This window comes from Protobothrops mucrosquamatus, unplaced genomic scaffold, assembly GCF_001527695.2.
Source record: "Protobothrops mucrosquamatus isolate PMUCROS unplaced genomic scaffold, P.Mucros_1.0 scaffold1816, whole genome shotgun sequence".
Classification (NCBI taxonomy): Eukaryota; Metazoa; Chordata; class Lepidosauria; order Squamata; family Viperidae; genus Protobothrops; species Protobothrops mucrosquamatus.
In genome coordinates, this window is record NW_015387951.1 from 34,783 (window position 1) to 60,308 (window position 25,526).

Consider the following 25,526-nt stretch of genomic DNA (forward strand, 5'->3'; position numbering starts at 1 on the left):
CACAATGATAGGCTTGTCCAACCTACAAGCTCCTATGTCCTTCAAAGACATAGGAAACAGCTGCGGGGCCAGGGCCAAACAAATCTGCAGGGGTTTGTTGTTCCAAAGGGCAGGTACAACAGCAGCCTTAAAGCCATTCACAAAATACTCACTGTGGTGGCTGTAAGCTGGTTGCTTTCCCTCCTGGCTCAGGAATTATGGGAGTTGAAGTCCACGAGTCATAAAAGAGCCAAGGTTGCCTTCCCCTGTGCTAGACCCTCCATCATTTTATTCCCTAAAAATGTTCCTGGCCTCTATTAGCTCAGAAGAATTTGTGTATATTAACTTAGCTTCCCAATAATTTATTTAAATTATTTTTTTTTAAAAAAAGCTAACATTACATAGGTAGGACTTTTGGCAGCTACCCAGCAATATGGGACCAGATTCATTCTTCAGTGTCATTGGACATTGGGATACTACAGGGGTCTTCAAACGTGTCAACTTTAAGACTTGTGGACTTCAACTCCCAGAATTCCTCAGCCAGCCCTGGCTGGCTGAGGAATTCTGGGAGTTGAAGTCCACAAGTCTTAAAGTTGACAAGTTTGAAGACCCCTGGAATACTACATAATAGGCTTGTTTGTTGGTTTTTATCCCGCCTTTACTGTTTTTTTTATACTGTAAACTCAAAAACGGGAAACATATCTAACATTCCTCTTTATTCACGTCGATTTGTTGAGTTCCATCTTTTCTTTTCTAGCCAGTGCTCATTTCACCGAAAAAGAAGCCTTGATGTCAGAACTGAAGGTGTTGAGTTATCTTGGCAATCACATTAATATTGTCAACCTACTTGGAGCCTGTACTATTGGAGGTAGGATTTTGATGGGTGTTTGAGTACCTTCAGAAGAAAAGGGAGGGATGTCCCATTCACACTTCAGAGTTGACTGAGTTGACTGAGTATCTGAGCCCAAGCAGAGAGGGAAAAAGCTGGTTTTCATTTCTTCTGGGACTCATTACTCTGGCACCCCAAGGAATTCATAATGTCTGTGTATCTCAGCCTAAATAATTAATCCTTCCATTTTGAACCCAGTCTGGCATACTGTACTGATGGTCACCTTACTTCAAGATTGGGAAGTGTCATAAAGACAGAATGGGCATAATCTAAATATAAAAGAGCCATCAGCTTGTTCAGGTAACACAAAAGTTTACAAAGCTTCAAACACTAATTAAGAGCAAACTCTGTGGAAGAGCACTCCAAAGGCTCTCGATAGACATGTAATGCAGGCTTATCTTTCGTGGGTGGAGAAAAAAAATATGGAGTATTTTCAGAGTGAATCCATTTGATTTAACAAGAATACCGATCAGGAGCCTTCAAACTGTGTGCTTTGTTCGATTATGTACTGTATTATGTAGTAAATAAGGCTATCTGTATCTTTATCTGTGTCTTTCTGCTCCAACTAGTGGTTAAAGGTCTTTTTATTATATCCATCTCAGCGTAAACAAGTAGTAATTTTACTTTGACAAACCTTCTAGAAGGCTAGTTGCCAAAATATGTTTTAAGATAGTTAAGAGAATTGTTATGATCTACTTGCATCAGCCCAGCATTCAATAATTGAAATTCCAGATAATATTATTATATAATCCATTTTTTTTATTAGACACCAGGCTAATAAATATTTTGTACTATAGAGAACATGATTCTGCCATTTTTTTATCTTTAACATTTTCTAGCATCTGGCTTTCAGTCTTAATAGGCTGTTCTGTCCAAATGTGTGCTTTTTTCCCTATTACACTAAGAACTATAATATTTAATGTTGTTTCTAACATTACTATATGAATAATAAATGGGCTAAATCAAAAGAATAAGTGTTAAAAGCTTGTATTTGGAACGGAGATGTTCCTTCAGGAAGGAGACTTTAAAATGAAGCAGATGTATCTGGTTTGTGCCATTATCACACAGTTTACTTAGTGTGTGTGTGTTTGTGTGTGTGTTTCTGCACTGCAGTACTATTGATGTGCAGGAATAATTAATTGGAAATGACCGCATTTTAATTGGGATGAAAACCCAGCTTCTGAATAAAGAAGCTGCTGATGTAATTTTGCTCTGACTTTTCAAGCCAAAACACAAATCTGTAGTGTGGTTTGAAAAGGCCCATTTTTGTACATGAAGACAAATAATCTTTTTTTTTAAATTAAAAAAAAAAAAAGAGTCTCAGACAGAATGCAGAATTCACCCACTCTTCAACTTCCTTTACATCTGCAGGTCCTACTCTGGTCATCACTGAATATTGCTGTTATGGTGACCTTTTGAATTTCCTAAGGAGGAAACGGGAATCCTTTATTTGCCAGAGGCCTGAAGAAACTGCTGTTTACAAGAATATTCTCTATCAAAAAGAACACATGTAGTAAGGCTGTGTTGCCAGAATTGGCAGTTATTCCCAGGAAATCACAGTGCATTTTTGTTTGCTTTTGGCTTTTACAAATTTGTGCCTCTTTTACGAGAGGTGTGCAGGCAGGGAAGGGTTGGGTTTTTTAAATTTATAAATTCACTAATTCTTCAGAATTGTGTCCAGTACGGTATATGTACTCTATGCATCTTTCATATAATCTTATTCAATAGTCTGGGTCAAAATCCACCAAATAAGTTGATTTCTGTACAAAGATGCAGATTCTGCATTAATGGTGCCAGTCTAGCACTTAGTCTTCTATTTAAGAGGGAGTTTCAATTTTTCTTTTGATTTTATCGTTAAGTTTTATATACATTCATCAGGGGCTGAGCAACAGTTCATTGTCCACATGCTATATATTTCAAAAAGAGAGGTAGAATGGTAGAGAGTCTAGGTTAGGGGTAGGCAACCTTGGCTCTTTTATGACTCGGGGACTTCAACTCCCAGAATTCCTGAGCCAGCCATGCTGAGGAGAAATGGAGAGGTTTCCAAGCTGAGCCATGCTGGCTCAGGAATTCTAGAAGTCCACGAGTCATAAAAGAGCCAAGGTTGCCTACCCCTGCCCTAGATAATGACAATAGGACAAGATACTTGTATAATGGTTTCACCTGAATAGCTGGATTGAGTAGTTCACACTGGGGGATGTATTTTTGAGTAACTTTGATGTGTTAAACTTGAATGGAAACCAAGTTTTTGTCTTTATTTTGTCATGAAAAAAATTGTAAGACACAGCTTTGGAAACTTGAGTATTGTGATTTGAGATCAGAAACAAAGTTGGGGGTTTATAATTTAGCACTTTGCCAAACCATAGAGAGCCACAGAGATGGCCGTGAAGGGAACATTCAGAATCTTTTGTAGAAACAACATGTGCAGAAGCGTTCCTTAAGTTGCGAGAAAATAGGTAGCATTAAGAACAATGACTCCTCCCTGACTCAGTGGGGTGGGGAGTAAGAGGGAGGGAGGCTAAAATACAGGCAGACTTGTAATAGTGTATTACTGTAACCCAGGCATGCCACCCCTGCCCCACCCCCTGCCCACTGGGCCACCTACCACCTCCACAGCCCGCCACAGATTGCCCAGGCGGCCGTGCCACGCCATGGCGGCCACGCCCTCCACCCGCAGCCTGCATCATCATCTGCGCACGATGGGGCGCGAGGGTGGAGTCTTGTCCCTGCTGCCCAGCTGCCATGTCTTTGGCTACGCTCCTCTGCGCGGGCCACGCCTGGGGGCGACTCTCTTCCGGGGGGCTGCTGGTATGGAGGGGGCCGTGGGAGGAGGTGGGGCTGAGGCGATGGTGTGTGTGCCCACGGAGAGGGCTCTGCGTGCCGCCTCTGGCACCCATGCCATAAGTTTGCCATCACTGCTATAGAGTCCTGTGGAGTTGGTTTCCTGATATGTTTCCATTATAAGGCAAACAGAGGCTCTAGAATAGAAAATAGCTTTCTAGGAAAGCATCAGTTTTTATACAAACGACTGATTTAAGATATTTGCAATCCAGACAGGGAGCATTTATATCTTAAACACAATGGGCACAGTAGTCGGAGTTTAATAAGAATATCTAGGGCTTCTAAGGGCATTTAGCATCCTCAGGAATTCCAGGGAAGTCCATTTTTCAGAATGATTCCGTGAAGCAGTGACTCTGTCAAGCGCCAGGGGAATCAGGAGATCCAGCCAGTTCAAATGGGTATAAAAGATTTATTGCAAGCTCTACAAGAATCTGAACTACTAACAGTCCCAAGCAAATTGGTGGTAGATAAAGAGTCACTGGAATTCAAGGTGGGCTGGACTTAACATCTCTTGTGGGGACAAAGGGACTCATGACTGATGATGCGTTTGACCCTTCCCCTGGGCTCCGCCTGGTCATCTCCTACAGATGGAAAAGAAGCCTCAGTGCTTCACTTTGCTTGAGAACAAGGATTTCTGTGCCTGCCTGTATAGAGCCCCAGTTTGCAAAATGAAATGGTCATTTCAAGGAAGATCAGCCTTGACATTTTGGAGATGTGTTAAAACAAAGCAACTCGTATTGGTAAAGCAAAACAGCTCGTTGAAGTGGATTGTTGGGACATATCTGCTTCGTTCGAGACTTACACATTTATTTAAGAATCATAGTCCAGTTCATTTCCTCCGGGCATCTTTTCCAACTAACCCATTGGATCACAAATATTGTTCTATTTAATTATCCAAATTATTCAGGCCCACAGCAACTGTACTTACCATTACACGGTCTCCTATCAAAGTGCTAAAGAAATCCATTTCTTAGTTTTTTAAACTAGCCAAAGTTGGCTTGGATCTGTCAGGTAGTTAGACAAGATGCAGATAGCTATATGGTCAGGTGCTCCAAGCTAAAAAAAAGATCAAAACCTTTTAATTTTTAAATGATTTTTGCCCAAAGTGTGTAATATGAAGTAGAAATTCTTTTAGGAGGTTTAAATAATCAGATAAATAATCATAGTCCAGTTCATTTCCTCCGGGCATCTTTTCCAACTAACCCATTGGGTCACAAATATTGTTCTATTTAATTATCCAAATTATTCAGGCCCACAACAACTGTACTTACTATTACATGGTCTCCTATCAAAGTGCTAAAGAAATCCATTTCTTAGTTTTTTGAACTAGCCAAAGTTGGCTTGGATCTGTCAGCTAGTTAGACAAGATGCAGATAGCTATATGGTCAGGTGCTCCAAGCTAAAAAAAAGATCAAAACCTTTTAATTTTTAAATGATTTTTGCCCAAAGTGTGTAATATGAAGTAGAAATTCTTTTAGGAGGTTTAAATAATCAGATAAAAAAACTTATCAGGCCAAGATAAACTATTCCTCCTAACAAAAAAATTACCTGCACACAAAAAGACCTCTAACATTACGATCTGCTACTTTCTTATTTAATTTGTGTTATTCAAACAAAGTCAGTGATAAATCATTTCTAAGGAGGTCAATCAATTAATAAAGGGAATTTCCTACAACAAGATAGCTTTTGGAAGAGGGGAAAGCTTTTTGGCTCCATAAAGAAAATTAACCTTTTTCAGCTCAAATAACCTATTATTTAAACTGTCTTTTCATGATTAGTTCTAAGATCCTTTCCCGTAAAATGTCAGAATTCAAATATAGCACTCACAATCCTATGTAGCACTCACAGTCCCATAGCCAGATATCTTCACCTTTCAACAGGTTAATAATAGATTTCCATCTCTTTTCAAGAAATGTGGTTATTTAGCAACTGAAGATTTTACATGCTTCCTTTGTTCTTGTAAAAGATGTTCTTTATTTGAGATGCAAAGAACTCCGTGCATGGATTAGTCTCATATTTCTTCTGCTTTCCACACAGTGATGCCACCAATGAGTACATGGACATGAAACCAGGAGTTTCTCAAGTTGTCCACGCCAAAACCACTAAAAGACTAGGTAATTTGGGGGGGGGGGGAAGGGGGAGAGCTTTTGTTCTGAAATTGTTGATATTTGTTTATACATAAAAACTTAAAATAAAATTTAGGTTAAAAAAAAGTGAAAACAATTTTACAGTGTTATATTGGCTGGGTAAATTTACATTCTTTTTTTTTTTTAAAGTTAAATGACAGTGTATCTGAATAGCATTTCTGTAGGGTCTTAGTGCCATTCTCTGTTGATAAAATGTCCGCTCTGTTTCCCAGTGGCATAATTTCTCCACTTACTGTTCCCACATGTTCTGCTTAGGGTCATTGGCTAATCAGGATGTCACTGTTGCCATTTTAGAAGATGATGAACTGGTTCTGGATGTTGAAGATCTATTAAGTTTTTCTTACCAGGTAGCAAAAGGGATGAGCTTTCTTTCATCTAAAAATGTAAGTAGAAACTCAAGAAAATTGATTTGTACAGTATATATATATAGGGAGTATGTCAATTTAATATCTATCCTGAGTTCTGTGGATATCACTACACTACACTACACTAGATCTCAGGATGTCATCACACAGCCCATTACCCAGGTCGTTACAACACAAAAGACTAATGGGCACACAGCCAGCACCTCAGCTACTCAGAATGTTACGAAACAGCCGAACAATCCGCAAACAATAACTCCAACACAGCCAACCAACCCACCTACAGCAACAAAGCCAGCACTCCACACACACACACCAATATTTATAGAGAGACGGCAGCTCCGATCACACTTTGCTCGCACAAGCACGAAGCCGAAGACCCCAGCCTGAAGATGACGAGTGGGACCTCGTCAAAACGTCGCCAAGATACTCTCAATCTTACACGGGAAAAGACTTGAATACCCAGGGAAGCCTTTTGTATAAGAGTCATGATGTTCTCTGTATTTTCGTTGTTAATAAATCTTCTTCTTGTGCCATATCCGTTATCGGACGTTGGCGATCATGTTGGCGATCATGTTTTTATTAGCAGCCGCACAAAAAAGTGCTGCTGAGTTTTGTCCAAACTAGTCCCATAGATTTTGAAGCCACGATGTTCTTCTTCTGCCTGGACATCGTTTGCCTTCAATCTTTCCCTGTAGGATTAAATGGAGTATGCCGTATTTTTCTGGGTGTCGCATCACATATCCGAAATATTCTAATTTTTGTTTTTTAATTGTTTTGATGATTTCCCTTGGCTTTCCCAGGCGGCTTATCACCTCCTCATTTCTGATCTTGTCAACCCAGCTTATACGTAACAGCTGCCTGTAAATCCACATTTCAAATGCTTCTAGTCTCTTCAGGTGGCCTTCTGTCAGAGACCAACTCTCCACTCCCTAGAGCAGGATAGAAAAAATATAGCATCTGACAAGCCTGATTTTCAGTCTTAGGCTTTTAATAAATACAGAAGTAAAATCCCTGTATTATCCTGTAAAATCATTAGGTCCCAGTTTTTTTAGTCTTTGCCCGTATATCAGATAAGCAGTGTGTAAGCACCAATTTTTGGCAAGGCATCTCCAGTTGCAGATAGATAGGAAATCTGCAAGTTCTTCAGTGCCCGGTTACGTAACTTCTAAAAATGTTATATTGCATGTTTGGCCTCAAATATGCAATGTCTTGATGTGAGGAGCCCTATGTTACTTGAAATAAATAAGCAAAAACTGTCGATATCCACAGTCTTTTGTACTGGCACCTGGAGGAGGGATCCTTCTATTTCTCCTCCTCCTCCGACATCTGTGACTTCTGTCAATTTCTGCGATAAGAATTTCCAAATCTAAACAAGATCCAACCTTGTGGGCTGGTGTACAAAGAAGGAGGAAATTAGATGTAACTCTTCCGAAGATCAGAATCCTGTCTCCAGACTCAGAAAGAAGAAACCAAATGGTACCGTGGCCCACAGACTCTGTCCCGGAAGTCATAAGATTGTACTTTAATTTAGAAATCGTGAATAAACACATTCCTAACCTGAAGTTTACATAGAAGCCTATGCCATTGGTTTCCACAGAACATTTCTTCTGAAGCATGTTTTGACCTATCAGAGGGGTTGAGAAAGGAAAAAACCAACTGCCATCTTAATGATATGACTTGTGAACAGAAATGTGTACAAGATTTAAGATACATACATGGTTGGAAAAGATGATGAAAAGACAGATAGATTTTAAACCAGAACTGTTTTTGTTAGGAATACTAGGACCTAGTTATGAGAAGGAGAATGAATATTTAATATTGCATGTACTGACAGCAGCGAGAATAGCATTTGCCCAATGCTGGAAAAATGAAAATTTACCAACTGAAGAGGTTTTAATTAAGAAAATTTTAGAATGTGCAGAAATGGATAGAGATTAAAGAGAAAGAAGATTCAGTTTACTTTAGAACATGGGATAATTTTTACCAATGGTTAGGAAAACAAACTAGTAAGAAATGAATGTGATATGGTATTTTGAATATATATTAGTAAGAAAAATGATATGCATTGACTAACTGACACTGTTTGTGATTATTGTTTATTACATTTACTACAATTATTTATTACTATATCAAATTATTAATTAAACATAGTCTGTTTGCTGAAGAAAATAGTCTGTTTGCTGAAGATTGAAAATGTTATTGAGGGATAACCCCAATGTTGATCCCAACCTTGTCCTCATCCCAATCCTAATCCTAACCCCACCCTAAACCTTAATCCCCATCCCGATCCTATTCTATCCCTAACCCTATAAAATTCAATGAAATCTTTAAAAAAACGTGTAGAAGATTGAAATGCATATTTTTGTGTCAATATAGGACCATCTCGTATATATAATGACCGCATGTACCTGTTTTGTGTTTTCTTGAATCCATATACTCTTATCTTCAAAAAACTGAGTTCTACTATGAATCACTGAATATAGTAATCTGCAGTGCTGATGGTTATTTTGGTTTATTTGCCTAACATGTACATTCTGCAAATGTATTCCTTCAGTGCATTCACAGAGACCTGGCAGCAAGGAATATATTACTTACCCATGGACGGATAACAAAAATATGTGACTTTGGCCTTGCAAGAGACATCAGGAATGACTCAAATTACGTGGTGAAAGGAAATGTAAGTATGTTTGATCCAACCTACTCTTGCTTACCTCTTGGTGGTAGCATCAAACTCTAGTCCAGTGGTTCTCAACCTTTTTAATGCCGCGACCCCCAACCGGTCGTAAGTTGAGGACTAAACCGGTCGTAAGTTGAGGACTAAACCGGTCGTAAGTCGAGGACTACCCAACCGGTCGTAAGTCGAGGACTTTCCCTGCCCGGGAGCACCGCGCATGCGTGGTTCCACCCCCTGCGCCGGCCGAGGCGTAGCTGGCAAGCGGCAGAGACGGAGCAGGCCGACCACCAGCTGGCCCAGCCCAAGGGAGGTAAGGCACCCGCCGGAAAAGGGGGAAAAAATGGCGGACAGCCTTGCTTGGCGACCCCCGTGAAATGGTCGATCGACCCCAAATGGGGTCGCGACCCATAGGTTGAGAACCGCTGCTCTAGTCTATGGACCATAAATCACACCAACTAGCTCTGTAGTAGGTGGTTCTTCTCTCTAAAGGTGGAAAGTTTGGGGAGGGAACATCCTGATTTGGCTGGTTTCCCAAACAGAAGTTAGGAAGGAGATTCTTCCTGACTTGCATTAGCTTGGCTGCAAATGGTCTCCCCGATATAAACTTCTTCCCAATGTCGTCTCTTCTTTGAACTTGTAATCTCTTCCTGTATATTGGTGATGCAATTGAAGCAGTCTTCCCTGATAATAAAGATTCAGTTCATCTAAGGTAAGGCCACACTTGGAATACTGCATCCAGTTTTGGTCACCGCGATGTAAAAAAGATGCTGAGACTCTAGAAAGAGTACAGAGAAGAGCAACTAAGATGATTAGGGGACTGGAGGCTAAAGCATATAAGGAACGGTTGCTGGAATTGGGTATGTCTAGTTTAATGAAGAGAAGGACCAGGGGGGACATGATAGCAGTGTTCCAGTATCTCAGGGGCTGCCCCGAAGAAGAGGGAGTCAAGCTATTCTCCAAAGCGCCTGAAGGCAGGACAAGAAGCAACGGATGGAAACTGATCAAGGAAAGAAGCAACCAAGAACTAAGGAGAAACTTCCTGACAGGGAGAACAATTAATTAGTGGAACAACCTGCCTCCAGAAGCAGTGAATGCTCCAACACTGGAAGTTTTTAAGAAGAGACTGGACAGCCGTTTGTCCGAAATGGTATAGGGTTTCCTGTTTGAGCAGGGGATTGGACTAGATGACCTCCAAGATCCCTTTCAAATTATTATTATTATTATTGTTGTTGTTGTTGTTGTTGTTGTTGTTGTTATTAGGCTGGAACACAAAAACCTGTGTTTCTTCCTTTTAGCAGATTTTTTTTTTCTTTCTGCCACTGCTTTTCCTGTTAAATTCAAAGTGGGATGCAGGCATTTCACGGAGCTAACCAATATTATTACACAAAAGCAAGCAAACTCGTGTCTGAAAGCCCCTTAATAACAACAGCGTACACTGACCAAATGAATGGTGAGATCAGATATAATTTCTAGCCTCTGACTAATTATCCACAACTTGGTTGCAGGATAAGAGCTTGCAGATGGATAGTAGGTAAATTGCATCCCATTTGCTTGGATTAGGAGCTTTCGCTATCTTGAATTGCCTGTTCTGTGTTCGGAATGGTTTAGAAAAAAGGGTATTTGTAACTGGACCCAAGAAGGCAGAAGATGTTCCTTCTCTGTATCTGATCTAACCTAAAGCACATGTTAAGGAAATACCGATCCCTCTCAGAAATGACAGGAGTCAGCATTTCATCTGGTTTTTAGCATGAATGTTTACATTCATTCTTGATACAGAGTTTACCACTTTAATTTAAAGGCTTTGTTGCTTCATAGAATTCATAGAAACAGGAATGAAGAAGTTTACTTTCCTAAACTTCAGAATAAATTTGTGGTTCTTGTATCATGCAGTGGTTATCATTGGATGAAATGTATAATAAGATCCACTAAAGTAGTCTGGTTTAACTGTTAACTTCAGTAACAAAGCCAACAATAATAATCAATACTTTGCTATAGAAATTGTAACAAAGAACACGAAATGTATAGTAGTGATTAAAAAACATAACACCCAAATTCCAGAGGTTGTTTTTTTTTTTAATGTAGTCCAAGTTCTGTCCAAGATCCAACTTTTGCTTGATTACTTAAAACGGGTTATATGGTTCTTTGGGTAATAATTTAAAGCTGTGTTTACAAGATTTTGACTTGAAAGGATTTGCAACTGGATGAAGACATGAATTTTAAATTCATAAAAGTACAGAATATATGGGATTCATGAAAACAATAGCCATAGGATACAGGAAAATGATTTTCCTCAAGTTAAAGTCTTTGGTCAGTTTAACTGGAGGATTGTGGCAAATTAAATCTAATGTATACCAGGCCACACAACTGACAACGTGGCGCTCAGATACAACTGCAATCAAACTGAATTAGGGTCAAATGATATGGTATCCCAATGGAGCAGCCAGGAAAGGAATTCACTCACTCATTCATGAAAAGCAGATTGGAGTCACTTCTATTTGACAGATTGAAGTTTCATAAATCCTTTGAAATAACATTTCTTTCAGTATCTTTGTGGGATTGTTTAGTATTATATGGACAATCAGTGCCCATTTCTATTGTACATTTCTTCTTTGATCAGAATCAATTTGCTGCATAATTATTAAAAAACTTTTATTATTCATCTCAACAGAAGCTTTAGCTAACAAGCTCGGAAGCTAAATTTTAATTTAGCCCAGGGTTGAAGTTAGCAGCATGTTTAAGAGTATTGATAAAGTTTGGACACTATCCTTAATTTATTAATTTACTGACCATTCCCTCCAGGATCAAATGTGTTCATTCTGAAAGGGAGGGTAAAAGAGAGACAATAATTCCCATTTCTTGTTTGGTTTCAATCTGCTCTTCCCATTGCTGATATTCTTCCCCAAAGGAAAAAAAGTACAAGTTCTCAGGGCATTTGGTCTCTTAATTGTTGAATGGGAACAAAAATAATATATTATTTTTTAGTATTCTTGTAGTGTCCCTTCCAGCAATGGCAGACTGTTTTTATTATATATTTGATAACGTGCAAATTTATCCTTTGTTCCTGGGGAGGAAAGCTATGGCAAATCTAGACAGCATACTAAAAAGCAGAGATATCACCCTGCCAACAAAAGTACATATAGTCAAGGCCATGGTTTTCCCAGTTGCAATGTATGGCTGTGAATGTTGGACCATAAGAAAGGCTGAGCGCCAAAGAATTGAGGCCTTTGAACTCTGGTGCTGGAGAAGACTCCTGCGAGTCTCCTGGACTGCAAGGCGATCAAACCGGTCAGTCCTAGAAGAGATCAACCCTGACTGCTTTTTAGAAGGCCAGATCCTGAAGTGGAAACTCAAGTACTTTGGCCACCTAATGAGAAGGAATGACTCACTGGAGAAGAGCCTAATGGCTGGGAAAGATTGAAGGCAATAGAAGAAGGGGACGACAGAGAATGAGGTGGTTGGATGGAGTCACTGAAGCAGTAGGCGTGAGCTTAAATGTACTCCAGAAGATGGTAGAGGACAGGAAGGCCTGGAGGAACATCGTCCATGGGGTCACGATGGGCCGGACACGACTTCGCAACTAACAACAACAACAATTTTTTTTTTATAACAATAGGATTAATTAACAATTAAATGTACTGAAAGCTAACTGAGGCATCAGACTAAATGTTTAATCCGTTGAAAGCTGTGTCAAATAATGGTTGATTTTTACCTTGGATAGGGTAAGATCGTTTATCCATTATTTCTGTAACACTTTCTTCCTTTGTCTACCCAGGCACGGCTTCCCGTCAAATGGATGGCACCTGAGAGTATTTTTGAATGTGTGTATACCTTTGAGAGCGACGTTTGGTCTTATGGAATTCTGCTTTGGGAACTCTTCTCTTTAGGTGATCAAATATGTCCTATATACTGGTAGTCCTCCACTTACAACAGTTCACTTAGTAACTATCCATAGTTACAAGACCATAGAAAAAAGTGACCTGTGACTATTTTTCACGCTTTAATGACTGTTACTGCATCCCCAGGGTCATGTGATCAGAATTCGGACGCTTGGCAACTGACTCGTCTTTACGACAGTCGCAGTGTCCCAGGGTCATGTGATCCTCTTTTGCACCTTTCTGGCAAGCCAAGTCAGTGGGGGAGCCAGATTCATTTAACAACCACGTTACTAACTCAACAGTTGCAGGGATTCACTTAACATCTGTGGCAAGAAACGGGCAAAAACTCTCTTAACAAATGTCTCACTTAGCCACACAAATTTTGGGCTTAATTGCGATTGTACGTTGAGGACTACCTATATTTATTTCCTGGATGTTTTATCACTCTCATTTTTAAAACATAAATCCATTTAAAACAGAGCCCATTGGACTGGGTGATTAATAAATACAAATAAATATGTAATTAAAATGATATATTAATAGATAGCTTCTTGTTGAATAGGAAGCAGCCCCTATCCCGGAATGCCTGTGGATTCCAAGTTCTATAAAAATATTAAGGAAGGATACAGAATGTTTAGTCCGGAATACGCCCCTCCAGAAATGTGAGTCTGAATTTATTTAACGTTTCAAAACACCCGATTATCAGATTTTGATGAAAATGCTTGTTTTATTTTAGGCTGGCTTTTTGTAAGTTTCAGTAGTAGAGTAAATCATAGGTACCTTCTCGCATTTTCATATGTTTGCCAATTTTGTAGAATTCCGTTTGAATTGATACCGTGGAAAAGAAACTGAGTTACAGTTAGCCATGGTGCTTTCTTTTCATCCCATTGGGACCACACATCCTGCTCAGTCAATATCCCACATTTATTCGCGCTCGCATGCATTGTCCGAGGAAAGGGGACCACTTGCTACGGCCAACTCACTGGGGCCGACGCGCCATGGCAAATTCACCACGTCCAACTCGCCACGGCCAACTCACCATGGGACAGCTCAACTGTGGGACGATTTAACAATTCTATTTAATTATTTAAAATAAATTAAAATTTATTTTAATTTTTACCATTTGCATTTCATTCTGTTCTTCCTTTTGCACCCTTTCTTTAATTATTCTTTTCATAATTTCTTCGATATTAGTGTAACTTTTCTCCCGCAAAAAAAGTGTCCTGTGGAGCGTTGGCTGACGTCAGTCGGCCATGGTGAGTTGGCCATGGCAAATTGTCAGTAGACCTTGTCCAATACTTCCAAATGTTTTCAAATTAACCCATTGTGGTGTGACCACAATGGTATGCACCATTGTGGTATGCATAGAAGGTCCATGGAAGTTATTTGATTTCCTTATGCGAATAGCAGCGATCTGAATAACAGCAACCATCATCATCACAGTTAAGCCAAGTTTTATGTCCATTTCACTATGGTCTGGTGCAACTGGCTTTCACTGGTGTACAGCCAATTCATCCATTTAATAATTGATCTTGATCATTGGTTTTCCAGTTATAAGATATTGTCTTCTTATAGATTAGGGACAAAATGTTTTTTTGCCCTGAATAGTACATTGGTATTTTGCCCTGTGTCAATACCATGTTTCTCCGAAAATAAGACCAGGTCTTATATTAATTTTTGCTCCAAAAGACGCATTAGGGCTTATTTTCCAGTTAGGGCTTATATTTGGAGAAATATGATATTAAATGCATCTGTCTGGCTGACTATCTTAACTGGGGCTTATTTTTGAGGTGGGACTTATATTACGAGCATCCTGAAAAATCATGCTTGGGCTTATTTTCTGGTTGAGTCTTATTTTCAGGGGAAACACGGTAGCTACTCTCCTAAAAATCAGCAGAAATGTATTTTCCTGCCTGAGCAGGGGGTTAGACTAGAAGATCTCCAAGGTCCCTTCCAACTCTGTTACTCAGTTATTCTGTTAATTGAAAAGTAAATAAAACATCATCGTTGCATTTATTTCCAGTACATCTATAAGAATATCTGTGCATATGTATGTATGTGTATTTTAGCATGTAAATAAAATTAATAAGTTCGTCAACCAGTTTAATTTTTTTTTCTGGAATGCCTATGTGACTGTGCAACATTGGATGATCATGTGAGCATTCCAGAAAAAAAGGTATGCCTATCTCACTACTTAATAAAATAAGTTCAGCTCTTCTAGAGTTCCTTACGATATACTTCAAGGAGTTATGAACCCTTGCAGACTGTCATACTAGCATTCATTCGCATTGGGAATAAAAAAAATGCATATGCAATTCCAGCACGCTCCATAGCAGAATTCTTTCAGTGTCCAAGGAATATAATATAAAAGCACGATGATTATCCTTGATCTAGTACTGTGTGACAAATGGGAGGCTGGGTCTTTAGACACACGTTGCATTTTTCAGGATTCTTTTGAGAAGGCAGTTTCATGCTTTTGGTGATTAAACTAACGGTTGGCTTTGGAAAAATAAACCAAATTGCACGCCTATGAATTTTTCTCAAAGCCCTAAAAACGTTCTAAAATTACGACTGATGTTTCCATTCGGTTCATTCTATTTTATATACAATATTTTATTAAGTTTTATAAGATTAGGGGAGGGATAGGGTCAGTATAGGTAGTGGGGTTCAGGGATGGGGTTGGGATAGGGGTAGGTACAACAATGGGGTTGCCCCCAATAACATTTCCAAGCTTTAGCAAGCAGACTATCGTCCGGGTACATATATTCGGTAACAGTAATTAATGTAGTAGTAAATAGCTATAGTCAATAAGAATAACAGTAATCACAAAGAGTTATCAATTAATCAGTAGCTATCATTCATCTTATTAAGTATCAATATTGGAAAAATGAAAATATACCATCTGATGAGATCATAATCAGGAACATTTTTAGAATGTGCAGAAATGGACAGACTAACCTTAGAGATTAAAGAGAAAGAAGACTCAAGTCTATTTTAAAACATGGGAAAACATCTACCAACGGTTAGCAAAACGAACTAGCGAGAAAGGATTGTGATATTTAAGAAGACGAATGATATCCATTCGGTTCATTCTGTTTTCTGTAGCTTCAACACCATGAAGTGTTGCTGGGATGCCGATCCTGTGAAGAGGCCAACCTTCAAGCAAATTGTACAACTGATTGAACAACAGATTTCCGACACCACAAGTCATGTGAGCATTGAGAATTGCAGCGAAGCTCCCAAAGGGAGACTACCGGGAGGGTCAACGTTGGGTGATCGTTGTTCATAGATCTTTTTTTATGGGGCATTCCATTCGTCTCATCCAAAAGATAAATCATATAACTTACAGATAAAAGCAGGGACCTGACTTTTGAGAAGCTTGGCTTTTGAAAGAAAGATGCCCCTCAGCTTTATTCAGCACGCCTTGTGGGCCGCTGAATTTTTTGGGAAGAGGTTGAGTTGGAAGTACGGCTTTATCAAAGCTTTAAAAAAAGTACTAAACGGTGAGTTTGGAGAATTGGAAGAGGGACCCATTTTCTCTCTCCAGCTATACCAACCATAGTAAAACAGGAGGATACAATACAAACATAGCCTTGACATACGGCTACAATTGAGCCCCAACATTTCTGTTGTTAGGTGGGTTTTGCCCCATTTTACAGTCTTTCTTACCACCGTTGTTAAGTGAATCACTGCAGTTGATAAAATAGTAACCCGGTTGTTAAGCGAATGGCTTCCCCGTTGACTTTGCTTGTCAGAAGGCCGCAAAAGGGCATCACGTGACCCTGGGATGCAACCGCGGTCGTAAGTATGAACCCCTTGCCCAGCATCTGAATTTTGACCCACACGATCGTGGGAATGCTTCAAAGGTCGGAGCTGTGAAAAACGGTCGTAAGTCACATTTTTCAGTGCCGGTGTAACTTTGAAAAGTCACTAAATGAACGGTTACAAGTCCAGGACTTACCTATAGAAGTGTCAAAACACACAACCTCCCCCAGCTATTCAGCAGAGGTTGGTGAGCTTTGACAAAAGTGTTCTTCTCCTTCTGTCTCTTTGTTGACTTAGGCAATAAAGTTTCCACTTTATGGGCTAACTGCCTGTCAGAACCAAAACACACACTGGTCCTAACCTCAGCACATTCTTATCACTGTCTTTTTTTGGGGGGGCGGGCTTAGTTTCCTGCCAACTGTGACCTTCAGAAGGGATGAAGTATGTGAAGACGGAGGGTTTAATCTGTTCCTTTGCCGTTTACTCAGTCTACCCCACTCCACATGAGGACAAACCAAACCAAAAAAGACTAGGATAAGAATTGGCAGAGGGGACAGCAAATGTTATTATAATATACCAGTGGTGGTGAACCTATGGCACGCGTGCCAGAGGCGGCACTTGGAGCCCTCTCTGTGGGCACGCGCGCCATGCCCCGGAGATGGCAACCGCCGCTCTTCAACCAGCCGCCCGCTAACTCGCCGAGGTCCCACGTGGCCAGATGCATCCCAGCACGGCTGGTTCCCTCCCCCCGGTCCCATCCCTCTTGGCCTTGCATGCTCTCCTCTTTCCCGGGCACGACCCACTGCATCGCCTCCTCAGCTGTTGGCCGTCTGTCCAGCTCAGAGGCGGCTTCTCTGAACTTCTGGTGGCGGGCTCCGGAGCCCCAGAGTCCACCGGTCAAGGGGCCGGCAGGCTGTGGCTGCTGACAGACACTGTTAGCCCCCATGCGCTCGCTGGCCTCTGTGTGCGGGGGCTGATGGTGTCAGGCAGCAGCCGCCCCGGCCCCTGCCTCGCCCTGCAACAATGGCACCCCTGCCCTGCCCTGCCTTGCCTCGCCTCATCCTGCAGGACGAGCCTCCTGCCCACTGCCCCACCTGCCAGAGACCCCCTGGATCTCCCCGAACCCTGCCTGGCCCCCACAGGCATCCCTCTCCATGAGCAACATCGAGGTGATCACGCCCACCTTGGCCACACCCACCCAGTCTGCCATGACCACAGCCATGCCCACCCAGTGGGCCACGCCCACCTGGCACCTGGTGATAAATAAGTGGGTTTTGGGTTGCAGTTTGGGCACTCGGTCTCTAAAAGGTTCACCATCACTGTAATATACTGTAGTTCCCAGCCAACTGAACCCTTTAACCGAACTCAGTTAAAAAGCAGTTGACACTTTCCCTTGAACTCAGTGAAAGAAGGCTGCCCGTTTAGTGAAAGGTAATACAGGGAGTCCTCGGCTTACGACCACAACTGAGCCCAAAATTTATGTTCCTGAGCGAGAAATTGGCTGAGTGAGTTTTGCCCCATTTTGCGGCTTTTCTTGCCAAATTTGTGAAGGGAATCACCGCGATGGTTAAATTAATAACCCAGTTGTTAAACGAATATGGTTTCTCCGTTGACTTTGCGGTTCAGAAGGTTGCCAAAGGGAGTCACATGACCCCAGGACTCTGCAACCGTCATAAATGTGAGTCAGTTGCCAAGCGTCTGAATTTTGATCACCTGACCGTGGATCGTAAGTGTGCAAAAACAGCCTTGTCCCTTTTTTTAAGTGCTATTTTAATGTTGAACGGTCACTAAATAAACTATTGTAAGTCAAGGACTATCTGTACAGGTAGTCCTCGTTTAGCAACCCATTTCACAATTCACCACACTGATGAAAAGGTCACTTTTTGATGAATCCTCACCTTTACAGTTTAGCCGTCGCAAGTCTGTAAAGCAAAAGAAAGCTGAAGTAAGACGAACAAAGCACAGTTGTGGTTTCACTTAATGACTGTTTCATTTAGCCACTGGGTTGCCAGTCCCAGTTGTGGTCATTAAATGAGGACTATCTGTAAGCCAGCGGTTCTCAACCTATGGGTCGCGACCCCATTTGGGATCGATCGACCATTTCACGGGGGTCGCCAAGCAAGGCTGTCCGCCATTTTTTTCCCCCTTTTCCGGCGGGTGCCTTACCTCCCTTGAGCTGGGCCAGCTGGTGGTCGGCCTGCTCCGTCTCTGCCGCTTGCCAGCTACGCCTCGGCCGGCGCAGGGGGAGGAACCATGCATGCGTGGCGCTCCCAGGCAGGGAAAGTCCTCGACTTACGACCGGTTGGGTAGTCCTCGACTTACGACCGGTTTAGTCCTCGACTTACGACCGGTTTAGCCCTCGACTTACGACCGGTTGGGGTCGCGGCATTAAAAAGGTTGAGAACCACTGCTGTAAGCAAATGCCAATCTACTAGCAAAGACTTGGAAAAAAACCAACAAAACTAGAGACCACTTTGCACTCAAAGAGTGCTCTTTTTTTGTTGTTTTTTTGCATTATAATACAAATGGCACACAACTAATCAACTGCAGAGTTTAAACCTTAGTTTGCAGCCTTGGTGTGCTGTTTGTCATTGTTCTGTCAAAAATATGTATCTTAGGAAATTGGAGACAGTGAGTGTAGTCTTTCAACTGTCAGCCAGTCAAGGAAGGGAAATGAGACAGACCATCGTAGTTGCTTAACACAAACCAGCAGTTGCTATTCCAAAGCCACACTGTAATCCAAGTGGCATACCGCATTCCCAGTGTGACTGTGTGGTAATGAGTGATGCTAAGGATAGTGGAATTAATTTTCAGTCGAATTTCAATAAACCACCTAGAACTTTACAAATTAAGAAATACGGTACTTAATTCTACGTATAACAACGGCAGCAAGAATAGCATACGCACAGTTCTGGAAAAATGAGAATATACCATCAGAGGAAGAAGTGATAAGGAAAATCCTGGACTGTGCTGAAATGGACAAATTAACAAAAGAGGTAAAAGAAAAGGAAGACACAGAGTATTATCTAACATGGAACAAGTGGTATGACTGGTTGGAGACTAGAAATAATAGAGGAGAATAAATGTGGAAAGGTCAAAAGTGGAAAATGTGTGTATAATAATGTATAGTAATAATAATATGTATTATTCTTAGTATGAAGTATAGTATGAAGGAAGAAAAATAAGAAACAACGGGGCAACAAGGACAAATATTCTAAAGAAGAATAAGGGGGGGAAATGTAAATAATAGAAGATTACCGTTACGAAATCGCTGTTAAAAAAAGGGAGGAGTATACACTGTGTGTGTATGTGTGTTGTGTTATGTTTTGTTTTGTTGGTTTAAAAAATTTAAAAATTTAAAAAGAAAAAGAAAAAAAAGAACTTTACAAATTAAAAGGTGGAATTAAAATTGAATAGCTTATGCAAAGTTTCAGCAAAACAACTATGCACCTACAATTCTAGGCATTAGACAAGAAGCTTTTATTCCCTAGCGTTGTTTCAGGACAGTGTGGGTCACATAATAACGAAATATTTGGTGGTTCTATATGAACTTCCTTCACTGCCATCTGCAATCAACAACAAAAAATCAATTGTTTAATGCACAACACAAATAATAGTATATAACCATGCATCATTTCTGCAATAAACTAATTGTCATCAAGCAAGTTAAAAGTAATGGTTAATTTCCCATTGGACAGATCCTGTCATTAATCCCGCTGATTGTTTTTTTTATTGTCCAAGGAATTCTGTATTCCAAACCTTTTCAGATTAGTTGTTTCCACTTAAATTGTTTTCTGGATATTCCTTTTTCGTTTATTGTCTTCAGAGGCTAGGAATGTCATGTTTTTTTCCCAGTGCAGTAGCACTTTATGCAGTGTTCAGCTGCTCTACCTTTTTTTTTCAATAATCAATCAGACTAAAACTGGAAGGGACCTTGGAGGTCTTCTAGTCCAACCTCCTGTTCAAACAGGGGACCCTATACCATTTCAGACAAAGGACTGTCCAGTATCTTCTTAAAAACCTCCAGTGATGAAGCACCTACAACTTCTGAAGGCAAGCTGTTCCTCTAGTTAATTGTCCTCACGGTTAGGAAGTTTCTCCTTAGTTCCAGGTTGCTTCTCCCTTTGATTAGTTTCCATCCATTGTTTCTTGTCTTGCCTTCTGGTGCTTTGGAAAATAAGTTGACCCCTTCCTCTTTGTGGCAGCATCTCAGATATGGGAATACTTCTATCATGTCACCCCTAGTTCTTCTTTTCTCTTAGACTAGCCAAACCCAAATCCTGCAACTATTCTTCATATGTATTCATCTCCAGGTCTTTAATCATCTTAGTTGTCTCTTCTTTGCACTTTTTCCAAAGTCTCAACATCTTTTTTGTAATGTGACCAAAACTGGATGCAATATTCCAGGTGTGACCTTACTAAGGCTTTATAAAGCGGTACTAATTTTGATTCTATGCCTCTGTTTATACAACCAAGGATTGCATAGCTTTTTTGGCTGCTGCTGCTGCACACTGCTGGCTCATATTTAAGTGATCATCTAGTACAGTGGTTCTCAACCTGTGGGTCGGGACCCCATTTGGGGTCGATCGACCATTTCATGGGGGTCGCCAAGCAAGGCTGTCCGCCATTTTTTTTGTCCGCCATTTTTTCCCCCTTTTCCGGTGGGTGCCTTACCTCCCTTGGGCTGGGCCAGCTGGTGGTCGGCCTGCTCTATCTCTGCCGCTTGCCAGCTACGCCTCAGCCGGCGCAGGGGGCGGAACCACGCATGCACGGCGCTCCCGGGCAGGGAAAGTCCTCGTCTTACGACCGGTTGGGTAATCCTCAACTTACGACCGGTTTAGTCCTCGACTTACGACCGGTTTAGTCCTCAACTTACGACCGGTTGGGGTCGCGGCATTAAAAAGGTTGAGAACCACTGATCTAGTAGGACTCCAAGGTCCCTCTCAATGTTTCTTTTTTTGAACCAGGTTTTGCCTAATCTGTACTTGTACCTTTGGTTTTTCCTGCCTAAGTGTAAAACCTTGCTTTTCTCCACATTAAAATTCATGTTGTTGGATAGGGCCCGTTGTTTGTCAAGACCTTTTTGGATCCTGACCTTGTCTTCTGGGGTGTTGGCTATTCCTGCCAGCTTAGAGCCATGTGCAAATTTGATGAGTTCCCCTTCTGTTCCCTCATCTACTGTAAGTCATTTATGAAGATATTTACATACCCCAATACATTGGGGTCTTATTGCATTTTGTTATTCTACTAACCGAGTCTTGATCGTTTTTCTTTTAATCCTTTCCGTAAATACTTCACAGTTGTTTATGGCAGATTTCAGTGTTTTCCTGATGTGAGTTTAGTATATTGACCAGATGTTTTGCAACTTGTTGTTCCAATGAAGCTGACAATTGGTTGCAGAGGGATTTCTGGCTTGTCAGTTTACGGCAGGCCGTAGAGGTATGAGGACTTAGTTATCCTTGATTCTTATTGACTTTTCCAAATAATTTTGTTTATGAGCAACTTTACTTCTTCCTCGGTCTTGTTGACTGAATGGCTTAAATGTCCCATCAGATTGGGCACGAGATGCCTGCTACGGATCCCATCTGTCAGGGAACTGCACACAATGGTTCTTCTCTGCCATGTACCCCCTAAGTGAGATCATTTCTATCCCTACTGATTTTCTAGAAGTGTCTCAAAATCTAGCTAGGTGATCCCGCCTAGGGTGACTCCCTATCTTGAGGTGACTCCCTTTCATTTTTTTTAACCTTTTAATATGACTATTTCTGACATGTTACTGTTTTATATTTTTTGTTGTATGCCATCCACAGTCACTTCTTGTGAAATGGGCGGCCATACAAATTTAATAAATGCATAGATCCTGTACTAGGTTGTCCATTTTGGCATCGTGCTCGTGATTCACCCATGATTATTTTTTCTCTTCTTTTGTCTCTTGCTGGTATGGCTATATTCTCATCTGAAGGCACAGATTGCAGCTGGACTCAGCTGTTTTGTCTCCTCTTGATGCTTCCTTGCTTTTTCACACTTGAAGCCATCTCTTTGTTCATCAGTGAGGAAGTGTGAAGCTGGGTGTTAAAACGAGTAGAATCCTTTTTGAAAGCATGCAGGGTGTGTAGTTATTTTGCTTCCACCGTGACTGTTTTGTCTGGATTCAGTGTGAACAGTTTCTTTTGGTGTGAATGTGTCACATGGCTTGTTTAATGTGACTGAAAATGGCCAGTGAAGTAGATTCCAATCAGTATAGGCCAGGGGTCCCCAACCACAAAGTCCGTGGCATGCCAGAAACCGGGCCGCGCAAACAAGCTAAGCCCCATCCATGGGATGCAGGCAGTACATGAAACCACGCCCCCTCCGGTCCAGGGAAAAACCTGTCTCCATGGAACCGGTCCCTGGTGTCCAAAAGGTTGGAGGCCGCTGGTATAGGCCACATTTAGACCTGTAGCAGTAGTGATGAACCTATGGCACACGTGCCAGAGCCGGTACTCAGAGCCATCTCCGTGGGCATGCGCACCGTCACCCCAGCCCCCCTCCCCCCATGGCCCCCTCACCAGCAGCCCCCCGGAGGAGAGTCACCCCCGAGCGCGGCCTGCACAGAGCAGTGCAGCCAAGGATATGGCAGCCAGGCAGCGGGGACAAGACTCTGCCTTCGCGCCCCGTTGTGCGCAGATGATGCTGCGGGGCGCAAGCAGAGGGTGTGGCTACCATGGTGCCGCTGGGCCGCCTGGGCGATCTGGGGTGGGCCGTGGAGGTGGTGGGTGGCCCTGCAGGCGGGCAGGGGGGTTTTGGGGCCCTCGGTCTCTAAAAGGTTCGCCATCACTGACCTATAGCATTTGTATAAGTACTTAGTTGGGAATGGGAGAGACTGTTGCAAGTCTCTAATATTTACTTCTATAGGTCGTCCTCGATTTACAACAGTTCATTTAGTGACTGTTCAAAGTTACAACAGCACCCAAAAAAGGGAGTTATGGCCGTTTTTCACACTTAACATCCATTGCAGCATCCCTATGATCACATGATCAAAATTCAGCTGCTTGGCAGCTAATTCATATTTATGACAGTTGCAGCATCCCGGGGTCATGTGATCCACTTTTGAGACTTTCTGACAAGCTAAGCCCCATCCATGGGATGCAGGCAGTACATAAAACCACGCCCCCTCCGATCCAGGGAAAAACCTGTCTCCATGGAACCAGTCCCTGGTGTCCAAAAGGTTGGAGGCCATGGGAAATCCAGATTCACTTAACAACTGTGTCATTAACTTAACAAAGGTAAAACTAAGAGGACAGGTTCTTAAAGTAAAATTATCTTTTCTAAAAAAACAATGTTGAGGTTATTATTAGCATTGTATTAAAATAAATTATCTTTTTTTTTTAAAGAAAAATGTTGAGGTTATTAATAGCATTGCAAACATACATTGAAATAAGTATAAAGAGACGTTTGTTGATTGCCTCTCATCATAGGGTAATTGAAATCTCTATAAAATGTAGATATAAAGCCAAGAAATCATAAACAGAATCAATGTTCTGAGCAAGCAAAAAGCAGTCACTAAAATTACAGTGGCTTGAGCTTTTGTAATACATGTTATCAGATTGTTGAAGGCAAGACAGCATTTGCTTTCGCAGATTAGATGCAAAAAATGTATGGGTGGTTTGGTGTTGTGTCCAATAGACTGATTCTAATTCATCTCTTTTCCAGATTTACTCAAATGTTTCAAATGGCATTTGTAGTCAAGGAAATGCTACAGATCACTCCGTAAGAATTAACTCAGTGGGTAGCAGCGCTTCATCTACTCAACCCTTACTCACGCACGAGGACGTTTGAAAAAAGACTCGGCCAATCTTGCTGGAGAATGTACGGTTTCAAAATGACAATCTGTTGCTCTAATGCAGGGGTCTTCAAACTTGGCCCTTTTATGACTTGTGGACTTCAACTCCCAGAATTCCTCAGCCAGCGTGCCTGGCTGAGGAATTCTGGGAGTTGAAGTCCACAAGTCAGAAAAGGGCCAAGTTTGAAGACCCCTGCTCTAATGGTTAGTAGGAGTACTGCAGTACTTGCTTTGTGTTGTTTTCTTTTTAATCACGTACAAAATTAGACCTCCCATACCATTGTTAACACTGCTTACTAGAAGTTGTATAATTGCTGTGTTATAGGCAATTGTAATGTAGAATCAGATTTGGGAGTGGGAAATAGTTTCAAAAATAAGTATAGGTTGTTTTTGTGTTTTTTAAAAAGAGCATTATATGAAAGGCATCAGAAGTCCAAAAAGTTGATGTATTGAGCGTGGAAGAGCAAATATTTGAGCAATCTCCATTATTTCCCAAATCTAAAGGGGTTAGAAGTGAAAGCAAAAAAACTGACATTCCAAATCCAAGGAGGTAACAGTTGGTTGAGAAATAAATCTTGAATGAGCATCAAACAGAACTTATTCCAAGTATGAAGTTGAGGAACTTGTGGCTGTGAAGCAAGCTTGTAGTCATGGATGTTAAAATTGTAACTTTTTGGAGAACCACAGATTCCCTAGCTTTGAGTATGGGGATTGAAAACAGCCAGTTCCACCTCGCTTATACCTTAGTTCAGTATTTCCAAATTTTTCACTCTAGGCCAGTGTTTCTCAACCTTGGCCACCAGGCTGGCTAGCTGAGGAAATCTGGAAGTTAAAATCTCAAAGTTGCCAAGGTTGAAGAAACAATGCTCTAAGCAGAAAATATATAACGTGAGAGGGACAAAAAAGAATTTACCAGCCTCATTTTTCTTTACAGGGTTCACGTTCTAACACAGGGGTCCTCAAACTTGGCCCTTTTATGACTTGTGGACTTCAACTCCCAGAATTCCTCAGTCAGCCATGCTGACTGAGGAATTCTGGGAGTTGAAGTCCACAAGTCATAAAAGGGCCAAGTTTGAGGACCCCTGTTCTAACAGATATATTTTCTGTACCTGGTAGTGCTTTCTCATTGCTTTTTTTGTCTTATGTTCAGGGCTGCTGTATCTGGCCTG

General features: G+C 41.3%; 1 protein-coding gene across 1 annotated transcript in view; it reads left to right on the forward strand.

Annotated features, from left to right (window-relative positions):
- The window catches only part of KIT (KIT proto-oncogene, receptor tyrosine kinase), a gene marked incomplete at its 5' end in the record, with an annotated part of 55,097 nt that extends 30,744 nt beyond the window's left edge, over window positions 1–24,353 (forward strand). Inside the window, 9 exons of the mRNA XM_015823255.1 lie at window positions 737–847; window positions 2,240–2,381; window positions 5,747–5,823; window positions 6,112–6,239; window positions 8,776–8,898; window positions 12,668–12,779; window positions 13,333–13,432; window positions 15,876–15,981; window positions 24,228–24,353. Of these exons, the coding sequence (XP_015678741.1) occupies window positions 737–847; window positions 2,240–2,381; window positions 5,747–5,823; window positions 6,112–6,239; window positions 8,776–8,898; window positions 12,668–12,779; window positions 13,333–13,432; window positions 15,876–15,981; window positions 24,228–24,353 (1,025 nt within the window). The remainder of the gene's footprint in view (window positions 1–736; window positions 848–2,239; window positions 2,382–5,746; window positions 5,824–6,111; window positions 6,240–8,775; window positions 8,899–12,667; window positions 12,780–13,332; window positions 13,433–15,875; window positions 15,982–24,227) is intronic.
- Between the last annotated feature and the right edge of the window lie 1,173 nt (window positions 24,354–25,526).